This window comes from Argiope bruennichi, chromosome 1 (genome assembly GCF_947563725.1).
Source record: "Argiope bruennichi chromosome 1, qqArgBrue1.1, whole genome shotgun sequence".
NCBI classification, from domain to species: Eukaryota; Metazoa; Arthropoda; class Arachnida; order Araneae; family Araneidae; genus Argiope; species Argiope bruennichi.
Window position 1 is genome coordinate 29480521 of NC_079151.1, and position 12675 is coordinate 29493195.

The 12675-nt window shown below is 30.2% G+C and overlaps 1 protein-coding gene across 1 annotated transcript; it reads left to right on the forward strand.

Annotated features, from left to right (window-relative positions):
• On the forward strand, window positions 1-4896 carry LOC129963352 (keratin-associated protein 5-1-like). The gene is made up of 2 exons (XM_056077716.1): window positions 1-188; window positions 4003-4896. The coding sequence occupies exons 1-2, from the start codon at window positions 167-169 to the stop codon at window positions 4623-4625; spliced, it is 645 nt and encodes a 214-aa protein (XP_055933691.1). The 5' UTR covers window positions 1-166; the 3' UTR covers window positions 4626-4896.
• The last annotated feature ends 7779 nt before the right edge of the window (window positions 4897-12675 follow it).

Genomic DNA, 12675 nt, shown 5'->3' on the forward strand with positions numbered 1-12675 from the left:
AAACGTACCCCAGTGGTTTAACTAGCTAACCGTGTGCAAAATTGTGCACTAAGCAGCCAGGTAAAGTGTGCAAAAGTTGTAAGCGTTAGTGTGGAATGCTGTGAAAAAGGGGGATAAAAAGAGGGGAGGTAACCTAACCGTCATCAGATATCGTCCGTTTTATTGTATGAATATTCATCCTGTCAGTGGTAAGTGTTTTGTTTTTATTTTTCGTTGCTGTGACATTTATTTTTGTCCTTCTCTTTTGATCCTTGTTTATCTGAAGAGATAGGTTCAAAACTGCGGAGCAATTTAATCTCTTTCTTTTTATTTGTTTATTTATTTCATACAGTGAACTTTGACTGGCTAAAATAAAAATTCGATTTAACTGTGAATTCGAATTAAATAGTAATGGGTTTAAAAAATCAAAAGATAATTTTTAAATTAAATATGACAGAAAAGGTTTGTTTTTAATATTTAACAATTTTAACAAATAATCCATGATTAATAAATAAAAAGTAAGTAATTTCAATAAAGGATTAGTAGAATTTTTTTAATGTTTTAATGATTTGTAAAATATTTCGATAAATCTATTTCAATCAAATATTTGACATTAATCTTACATTTAAATGTAAAATTATTGTTCCAAACTTTTCCTTTCCTCTTAATTATTTACATTTTGTTATTAATGTGCTCACTTACTGTCAGACATAGATTTCCTGTGAATGAACGCCACTCGAAATTTGATAGATATTTGTTTATAAGTTCATGTACCAAATATCATCCGTTCTAGCTGAAAATTTTTTTAAAGTTATCGTGTTCAAAACAGACAGGCATAATTCCAAAATATGTTCAAACTCTGGAAGATTCGAAATGTGAATATTCACCAAAATCTCGAAGAGGAGACTTTTGACATTTGCAATACTTTCGGTATAATTACGATAATTTAGATGTGGCCATATTAAATTGGCGGTATCTGTTATCACCAATTAAACAACTTTTGAATCTTAATAATTCAGAAAATAAAACAACTTTTACAGTTTTTCATTTTGACTCTTTGAATGACTTTGAAAATAATTTCGAATAACAGACGATATTTTAACTTTACGTTTAAAGGAAATTCTGGGGAACCAGAGAGAAAAATTGATTTTATTTCATTCTAATTAGTCATATTCCACAGCTTTAAAATACTTTGATTGTATTAGAATGTTATTTTTTTTCGAAATAATAACCGATTAAAGTGATTTTGATAAATATAGTAATTGCGATTTTTCAATATTCATCACATCATTATCTTCAATTGCTCGTTGAATCTATCACCAGCAGACAGATTAAAATAGTTTTTAATGTATGACTATATGTCCAAATAGAAAAGGGAATGTTATTTCTTTTTCGGTTCTTTTTTTCCTTACATAGTTGAGCAATTTTGAGATTTGCAGATTTGTAGTTAATATTTTTCTATTGTAATTAAGTACTGAAATATAATAATTTAATAAAAAAGATTTTTAAATGCATTTTTATTACTGTACTAAAAAGCAGATATTTTTATTTAAAAAATTTTCTACTTTTTGTTCTTATATTTATATTTTATCATTAGAAATATTGTGCAATCTTGAATCAGATATTCTTCAAATTCGCAATCAGGTAGGTTACTTAATAATACTGATTCTTTTCAAAGAAATCAGTGCATTTGACGTCACTACAAAGTGGTGAACGTCATTTGTCATGCCATTTATTTGCATGCTGCTTTATACTGTGCTGTGACGTTGCGTCATCATCATCATCCATTTATGATTTTTTTCTCCAATAAAATTTTAAAACTGATTCGGTCTCTATGAACACAACAATTAAAAATTGAAACGATTATGAATTTTGGTTCTTGGTGTTTATTCTGAAATTGTAAACAAGAATCCGAAAACAAAGCTATCTCTAAGTAGACTTTGTATTCTTGAGATCAAAATTGTAGAATTCTGGAAATTTTTAATAAATCCACCATCAGAAATTCTATTAATCCGGAACCTTAATTCATTTATGTGCTTGCAAATGCAGTAGCTCAAAAATGCAGCAAAGTAGAAGGACCAATTTTATTTTATTAAGCAACTTTAATTTTGATCAAGTTGAAATTGCAGAATTTAACTATTGGCCATTTCAAAGCAACTGATTTCGACAAAAGATCTGGTACAACACTTGCCGATACGGAAGGCGGGCTCTTTAACACCGAGAATTTTGAAGAATAAAATCCATAATTTTGAAGAATTGGTACATAAGTTGAAAATAGCTGATCGAATACCAACCGCAAGGCCCCTGGATACCTGTAATACCAACTAAACTTGTTGGCCCTGCCAGTAGCGTTTTAATTCTATTTTAAATGAAACAGATTCGAATTTGATATAAATTCAGTTATAGCAGATAAAGGCATTAAAATAAAATGCAACAGTATGCCCTTTCAAGGATATTTATTATATGCCAGCGGGAACTTAAGTGCTATCAATTATAATAGCCAATCATAGCGGTCTCCCCAAAACGTTCTCGCATACTCTTTAATAAAGTTGTTGTATCAGAGAACGTCTTGGCGTACAATTGTTACGAAATATTAACATTTGCATTGATTATTAACATTTTTACTGACCCTGTCATGCAATTCTTGGCGAGTTATTTGGTGTTTAATTCCTGGCATGCGGTTAATATTATCTGAAAATAGAATTTCGGTTTTAGACGAATTTTCCCCAATTGATTGGAAGCAAAATTTGGTACAGAACTGCAATTGTAGTCACAAAATCTCATGTCTAATTTGATATATTTAAGTCCATGCGATTGAGTCATCGTGTTTACAAGTTTATAAAAGCACATACCGACAGGTCAATCCTTTGTTGGATTTGGCTCAGCATTTGGTAAGTGTTTGGACTATAGATGTTAGTTCTATGTACCAAATTTTATCCATCTAGCTCTCTTCGTTTTGTAATTATGTTAAATTATATTCTAACTGCCGGACAGGTAGACTTTCTTTGAAGGATTTTACTCAAAATTTGATAGAATTCTGCAAATTTGGTGCAAAGACCGTATACTAAATTTCACCCATTCTAGCTTAAAACGTTTTTGAGTTATTTTTGTCACTGACAGACAGACATATATTTTCCAAAAATGTGTTTTTCGAACTCATGGAGATCTAAAACGTGGAGATTAGTCAAAATTTCAAGTTCGAATTTTTGACGATTACTATACTTTTTCTATACTATGTATACGAAAAAGTAAAAATGAATACGGAAAAATAACGTCAGAATTAGAGCTTTCTAACATTTATCACCTTTATCTTTCTATTAAAATATTGAAGGATACAATTTTCTTTTGAGCGGTATCTGAAACCGATCGAGATAATAACCACAGGCAGCAGAATTTTAAAGAAAAAAATCATACTCATGTTGTGCATCTTTATTCCGTTTGAAGATAACAAGGTGATAACTTTTTTGCGCTATTTTATTTAACTTCTTTCAAAGTAATAAATTTCATGTTTAAAGCATTGAATTTTTATTCAATTTTTTGCTCTCTTTTGATGTGTTAGATTTGCATTGGTAATGTTGTATAATTGTGTGGTCCCAATGACAAAAGAATATTTTGACATCAGACTTCCAATTTTTTTTTTCTCAAAGAGGCTGAGTTTGAGTTTCTTTTTCGTTATCTCCTTCCAGAGATATTCACTTAAGTTGTATAATCTTTTTTTAATGGTGTCAATGCAACTTGTGGCAAAATTGCGCTCCCTCATTCATGACAAACAGCATAAATAGTTAATAAAAGACTGGATTGTTGAAATGTTAAAGGAACTTTTATTCATTTGTTTATTTTAGAAAATTAATTGAAAATTCCTTCAGCAGATCACATTTTCAAATAAAAAAAAGGAAGTTATAAATAATATAATATACGTTAATTTTTTTATTTGATAAGTTTTTTTAAAAATCCATGAATGTTCAAAACAAAATAATTCCAATATATTTAGATTTTTATTATACTTTTTTCTATCGTTCTTAGGGAAGAAAATGGCATCGAAGAGTGAAAAAAAAGTAACAAATCTCGGCAAAGGAGATTCTCAGTCGACTGTATGTCCTTGTTGCAGAAGTACGTCGGGTAATTCACAGTGCGCCTGTGGAGAGAAATGCTTGCGTTGCGGTACTGGCGCCGACAAGTCATCTTCCAAATGTGTCTGTGGAAGCGAATGTCAGTACTGTGACGCAGAAGCCTGTAAAACCAAATGCGCCTGCGGGGATAAATGCCAGTGCTGCGACTGCAAATCATCGTCCAAATGTGTCTGTGGAAGCGAATGCGAATTGTGTGACGCTGAAGCCTGCAAAACCAAATGCTCCTGCGGGGATAAATGCCAGTGCTGCGACTGCAAAACATCTGCCAAATGTGTCTGTGGAAGCGAATGCGAATTGTGTGACGCTGAAGCCTGCAAAACCAAATGCGCCTGCGGGGATAAATGCCAGTGCTGCGACTGCAAAACATCTGCCAAATGTGTCTGTGGAAGCGAATGCGAATTGTGTGACGCTGAAGCCTGCAAAAACAAATGCGCCTGCGGGGATAAATGCCAGTGTTGCAAATGCCAATCATCTGCCAAATGTTGCGACAGTGAAACCTGTAAATCCTCTTCCTAAATAAAAATTTATCCTGTCTCAAAATGATATGCAAATGACATTCATAATAAATCTCTATAGTATGCATCATAAAAGGTTGTATATATTACTTCCGTAGAAGTAATAAACATTGATTTCATTTGTGTTATATAATAGCTGAAATGTGTTGGCAGTTAAGATGGTCTTAGATCCTCGTTTTGTATGTTTGAAATTTTTGTGTTTTATCATTTGAATACACGAACTTTTATATTATTTGCACCTGCAGAAAAATCAATAAATTGTTTTTTTATTATCTTTGTTTAATCATTGAGTGAATAAACTTCGTTTATTAATATCATTTTATGGAAAAGTTGCTTATAATTTATTACTTATTTAATCGGAATATTTTTGAAGAGATAAAGATATTGAGCTATAAATTCAATGAATTAGTTTTTATATTTATTTCTCTTTTGATTTGTTTCTTCATTTAAAAATCATTTAGTCAGGTATTTCTTACTAAACTTTAAGAAATAATACTTCTACTTCTTGAAATCTTTTAGGAAAAAATTACTTGGCCCCTTTTTTATTTATTGAATACATCAGCAAAACTTTATTTTAAAATAAAAACAAACAAAAAATAATAGATCTCTCATAAGTCTTAAAAATAACAGCATATTAAAATTTTTCTCTTTCCACTTTACTTCTCATATTTCATATCTAGTATAAAGGGCATGAAAAAATAACTGTGCATGTCGTCTAATATTTTATTGTCCAGTCTTAGGCACTTCTTGCAGTATGATTATAGATATCAAAATTAGATTTGTACGCACATGTGACATGAATTCCATCACAAGAATAAGAATCTGTAGCGGTACATCACAAAACGTTATTTTTTTTTTCTCTCTGTTAAAGAATAACCACAGAGAAGGAGAGCACAGAAGTTTCACTTCAGCTTTTGGTTAACGATCGCAGCGCCATCTCAACCCCGCAAGTCTAAGAGAACTACAAAAGACACCACAGAGAAGGGGAGAACAGAGGTTTTACTTCAGCTTTTGGTTAACGATCGCAGCGCCATCTCAACCCCGAAAGTTTAACAGAACTACAAAAGACTATTTCAATTTTAATTTTAGTTTAGTTATGCTAAATTCTCGGTTTTCATGCAACACGATGGATATCTTGGGACGGACTTAGACTATTGGCAAGGCGAATGTCCATCAAGATCAGCACATCCTTTCTCAAACACTAAACCCACGTCTACATACCAATTCATGGCGAGTAATCAGTAAAATCGAGTTTCCCACCTGGGACCCGATCCACCAATCTAAATTTAAAAATAAATATATTTTTGAATATTCATTTTGAACATTTGAACAAACATTCATTATTTCAGACCACATTTACAAATAGCATCCATTAATTCGTTGGTGTATCATAGTTCTTAAAATGAGTTTATTATAAAGATTTGAGGAAACTTCTGGAGAGTTAACTCTAAACCTAATGCTCCGCCGAGCATAGTGAAACTTAAGAATCTTACCGAACTCTTGATGTTAAAAACTGATAGAAAGTCAAAGACAATTATCAAATGAAAAAGATAAACGTAGTGTGAAGTTCCTCTTATCGAAAAATTAAAGTAGATAAATGCATTGAAAAGTGAATTTTTGATGCAAATATAGAATATGTTTTTTATTGGACGTTCTTAATTTTTAATATTTTTTTTTATAAAATCGTTTGAATTTTACTTTCTTCTTTTCATTCTTTGGAGAACAATATCTAGTTTTATATTTTCTAAACTTACATTTAATTCTTTTTTACATATTTAAGTGCTAATACCCCAAATTCAAAATTTTAATAAAATATTTTTCTGAAAAATTTAAAATCTAATTCATATTTTTTATTCAAATTTGGTGTGATTTTTTTCTCAATATATTCTGCAGTTCTTAAACTACAAAATAAGGAATATATATATATATATATATATATATATATATATATAGAGAGAGAGAGAGAGAGAGAGAGAACAGTTGTTTTAATGCTTCGAAAAGTTTGAAAATTACATGTTACTTACAAGTCAAACTCCATATTTAAAAACTGAATAGAAATATCGCTTATTTCTTTGTTTAGGAACTAGGAAATATATTTCTTAAATTATCTACAAAATGTTGAAAAAATCATTTGATAAACTTCTAAACTAGAAAATTTTTGCTCTTTAAAGGGAAAAAAAAAGGTATTTTTTCCTCTAGTTTTCAAAAAAAAATTTCAGAGTTTAATGGATATAGTTTTGTTTCACAGGTGTTTTTTTAAATCCATTTTAAGCAAATATTAAGGAAAAATATATGTTATAACATTTTTCAAAAAAAATCGAATTTGATTTTTTTTTTTTGAAAATGTCCGACTTTAACGATTTTTCCGGACAAATTTCAAAATTAAAATAGAAGGAAAAGAGGAAATATCGCCCAGTAGACAATTCTGCGCACAGATTTTTCTGTAGTAACAAATGAGAAAGATGGCTTTACTCAAACGTGGACAGGATATGTTTCCATTTTGTCTCACAGAATATTCTTGGATATTGAAAGGAGCTAGCAATGCCCTTAGAGTTTTGGTTTTTAAACTAAGTCTCCTTTTGTAAGAAATATTAAAATTTCCAATGTACAATTATTGTCGAACTTGATGTTTTTCAGTGAAACAGACTATTTTTCAAGTCTAAGTCAATTTAGCCATTTTTAATAGAAACGAGACCTACTGAAGGAATAAGTTTGCATAAGCTAATTCCATGCAATATAGCAAATAGTGCTAGATATTAACCTGTACGTAAAAATATCTTACATAATGAGTGTTTTTTTTTATAGATATAAGTTACACATGACTCAATAGGAATAGATTTTGAAGCTAGGCCCTGTTCGAAACAGCTATTGAAACGGTTTTACGCGGAGACCAATTTTTTCATTTTTCCAAGAACAAAAACATTGAATACTCTGTATCTGAACAGGTGTTTTTTTTATGGAATGGAATCCATTTGGTATGAGAAAATAATAACATAATTTTTCTAAACATAACTAAATCAAAATGGATTTTAATAAAACAACGAAATCAACCAGCAAGAATTGGTTGGTGTTTGTATTTTCTCGTATAGAAATATAGAAAAATGTATTGTAATCCTCAAAAACTTCGAACTCAAGATTTTGAGGAATCTTCACGTTTTAAAAACAGTTGAAAAAACAATTTGAAAAACACATTTTTGGTAAACATCTGTCTGTCTGTCTGTTTGTTTGTGACAAAAATAGCTCAAAAGCGCTTTGAGCTAGACGGATAAAATTGAGTATATGATTTTCACACCAAATTTCAAGATTTCTATCAAATTTTGAGCAAACTGTATTGAGGATGTCTGTCTGTCTGGTTCTTAGAATATAAGTTGACATGATAACTTTATAACGAAGGATGCTGGATAAAATTTGGTATGTATATTTCACATCCACAATATACATATTCCACTTATCAAATTGTGAACTAAAAAGGGATTGTACTTTTATCGATTTGTACTTTCAAAAGCATGGAAACGCGATAACAATATAAATATCAAATATGATATGTGATTTTATGACTATAGGTATAGTTTTTTCTAAAATTTCGATTTCAATCGGTTGAGGAAAATGCGTCTAAAACATAAATTCGATTTTCGGATACTATTAAACGCGTTCCAGAGACTAATTGCCAAGAAACTCGCCAAGGATGGCACGGCAGATTAAATAAAAATGCTAGATTCACGCCAAAGATTAAAATTTCGTAACTATTCTATTCCAGTGGCTTGCAAGACCTCACTCAAAATTTACTGGTGTGGGATTTTATGTAGATTTATAATTCTTTACAGGGGGTTTGGGGGAGTGGACAAATACCTTTATTAGAGTGCGTACTAGAAAGTTTTGTGGAGACCACAACCGCATTTTGTCAATAACGTAGAAAAAATTCGGACTAATAGGCATAACCCATCGAAAACTAATTTAAAAATTTACAAACAGCATTTGAAAAGTATAAATTCACGGAAAATTGGATGTACAATGTAGATGAAACTAGGATAGCAACCATGTTAAGGTCTTGGAAACTATTACGGTGAGAAAAAAGATAAATCAGACTGTAATGATTTGTTTGTAAATAAATCATTAAGAAAATCTAAGGTGAATCCACGCAAAAAAATTTTAATAAAAATTATTTTTTTTTTAAGTAAATTGGTTAGACAAGAATAACTCTACTCACTTCAGACTTACTGAATATTGAAAGTCAATCCATGTAAAATAATAATTAAATGTATTATTGAAAAATTCCTTTGGGTGCTAGGCATTCTCCAACTTTTCCCTTTCGTGCTTAAAAATTGCCACAATATTCTTCTCCAATTGTTGAATTCAAAAACAACTGTTGTATTTTTCTTGAATTGAAATTGTTAAATAATTGCAATTCAATGTTATTTTTAACACTATACCGTCCGTCCAGCCACACCACGTCGGTGTCCCGTGAAAACTATCTGCAGGCGAAATAATCTGAACCACTTTTATTGGCGTCAAACAAAGGAAACTCAATTAGATATGCAGACGGCATAGTAATAATACCATCTGCTTAAAAGTAGGTGAAATCTTCTGTTGAAACTGAATATTTATTGTTAGGTAAACAAAGCTTGACTTACTTTAAAATAAAGGCGTAGGGTCAGCTCAGATTTTCATCTCAAAATTTTAAACGGTTTATTTCATTATCTTTCATATTTATTTTAGATGCGTCTCAACACGGAAATGTATGCCACTTGTTATTACTCAAAGTGGCATAAACATAGGCACACATTTTTGATTCCAAAATTTTGTTACTTCCGATTTGTACTTGTGCAGGTATACCTGGGAAAAAGACAAATCCACATACTTCAACGGGATGCGTGGGCATGCCGATAGTTTCCTTCTTGCAACAACTCGGCCGTTGATTGGAGACCATTGAATTTACATGGCTATAGTCCTGGAGCATTGAACAATTATTTACAAACAGAAAGTTTTTTTTAAATAGAGTTGGAATCATAAACGAGTTTGAGAACAAGTAGTAGAGAGATTTCTTGTTTACAGGACTGGGGTGTAATGTAGCAGGCCTCCAGGTGGCGCGCCCTGGTTAACACTAAATCTGCTACGGCTTTGCCCCCTTCCTTGTGTCTCTGAAGTTCAGAAATATAAGAAGGCTAGAGATCTAATGGCGTCATAGCCAATCTTCTGGGCATTTGTAATAAATAAATGATTACAGGGCCTAAGTAAGGAACAACTTATCATCATGGTAATGTGTTTCACCATATTTAAAATGTATATATATATATATATATATATATATATATATATAACATTATATGTTGTGAAGCATGATGCAGTTTGAAGACAGTGAAGAGACTTTTTATCTTTTTAAATTTTTTTTAATCCATTGGGAAAGCATAATTATTTACAAGCAGAGACGCGGACAAGACGTCCGCCACAGCGCAGTACAAAAGTCGAAGTACGGAAGAAGGGAGGAAATAAATTATCCCTCGCCTTATGTAGCCTTAGATTCTGATAGGGAAAATATTTCTTCATTATGCTAATATATTAATAAGATTCTGATAGGGATTTCTGACGCATGTCAATCACATGTAAGGGAAACACAGGGATCTTTTAAGAAAGAATGTGCTTACTGGACATTTTTCACCCCTTCACGCAGAGCGTGCGAATGTGTCGGCGTTTAGCTGATTCAGTAGTTTTATAAAGCTTCTCTTGAATTAATTAGGTAGAGAAAGTGGAATTGGATCACGAAATAAGAGAATATTTTTAGAAGGAAGTTACTATGAGCTAAATTAAAATAAAATCTTGGAAATTAATTAAATGGAAATTAAAAGTTTAAAATATCATTATATATATATATATATATATATATATATATATATATATATATATATATATATATATATATATATATACCCGATTTTTCAGTAGTGAGCAAATATAAAAGTAAGTCAATACTTTAGAAATTTAAGAAGAAACGAAACATAATTGAAAAATGAGGTTTGCAATAAAAAAAACAGAAAATCTTTAAACTGACAAACATACAAAAAAAAAATCCATAAAATTTTCGTAACGTGGAAAAGAAAATATTAAAACTTAGTAGTAAATGAGATTGCCATTAGGATGAAGAGATATTGCATTTAAAAAGATGCATAGTGGTTGTTTATTAATTGAAGAGAAATCCTTAAGTTATTGCGTAAATTTTTACTTTTACAAAGATAATGTATGGCAAACGAGAATTAAGTGAAACCTACAACATATCCATAGTAATAATTGTGTCTAGGTTTTAGAGGATATCTAAAAGTAGCATATTACATTCAAAAATAAATTAAACATTTATAATTATTTTCCCAAATAAGATTGCACCAATAAGAGGAGCCATGGCAATTTAGGAAAAAGAGAGACAAGAAAACAAATGATAATAATAAAATTTTTATTATTTAATTTATATGTCATATTTAATTTCATATGACATATAAATTTTAAAGCTGTAAAACTGAAATCCATTTAAGAAGCAAATATTAAATGATGACTCTGAACTTAAGAAGCACAAATGTGTCCTTTCATAATTTTAAGGATTATCCTGCATTGGGAGGACCATCATACCACCAAGTTTCTAGATCAAGTTGATCTTCAATATTTGATCAAATTCATCAGATGTACCATATAAAATGCAAAATCAGATTCATCTTTGCTGTGATTGTTTTTCCATTTATGAATCTCCCAAATTTGTCCTGTGGAAGTTTTTGGAAGAAGTTGGTTTTTCCCAATCTTCTGTAGAATTGTGGAATCTAAGAAATCTTTCCTAAACTGTCGCAGATCAAGAGCATCAAAAGGTATTTTCTAGTCTGCTCAACAAAGACTTACTCGAGGTTCTCATTTACATCATCACTGCTCAATAAAGTTTTAACTTCGTGATTTCTTTGAATAGAAACACTTGACTTTATTTTCAATGCTTTTTTTTTCTTTCAAAAATTATAATAACTTGCAGAAACATTGACACAATTCATTTACTTATTGACATAGTAGAAACTGTAAGTTGCAACGAAGTGTCACTTTAATTTTGTTACTTATGGCGTACTAATTTGGTCCTAACCAATTTGGTCTCGAGATCTGAAATACCTGTAAATCGAATACTCAAAGTACACGATTTGAAAAAATTGTACAATAATTTGTGAAAACGATTAAATTCTAGATCGGTAAAGTTGTCCCATTTCTATTTAGATTTTTGGTATAGTATTGCCAAGTTATAATATTAAACCGAAATTTAACATAAAATTCACATCTAACAGTGACTCTGAATAAGCAAAATGAGCATATTTTATCTCTGTTTGAATCAATGGTTTGAATAACTTGACTTCCAAAAAACATTTATTCTACAAGTTGAAAACAAAAATGTCAGTTACAAACTGTGAACAACTGATAAGAGTTAAAATGCCCGAAAAGGCTGAAGTCAAATGTCTGCTCTGTGAGATGAAATCATTGACGCCTTTATTACTTGATTCTGGAACTAGACAGGACGTAAAATATCCTTTTTTTCCAAAGTTATTCAGCATATAGATATATTCCTTGAAAATTAAAATTCTAATTTTAAAATTTTTAATGCTTTGGGCATTCTAATCTTTTTATTTACTTTTTCACTAGTATAACCTAAAAATATGTTTTTCAATACTTATATTGACATTTAGCGATTTAAATAAAATTGGAAATTAAAATGGATACACATATTTATTTTAATATAAAATAGAATTCCTTTTTAGAAATTTTAAATAAATTTCTTAACAATCAAGGAGTTTTGAAAATTTCAAAATCATAAAAATCTAAAAATACATGATTTTTAGTAAAAAAAAAAAAAAAAATCACAAAAAATACTTACATTTATGAGCCCATGATTTATCACTTCCTTTAATAATACGTTTCAATATTTTATTCAAGTATACGTATATAATTTTGCGATCACATGTTGAAACTGAAATTTCATTTTTCGCTAATTTCAAAATTCTTCTATCCACCTAAATGATTATTCAATTCTAACTTGAGAA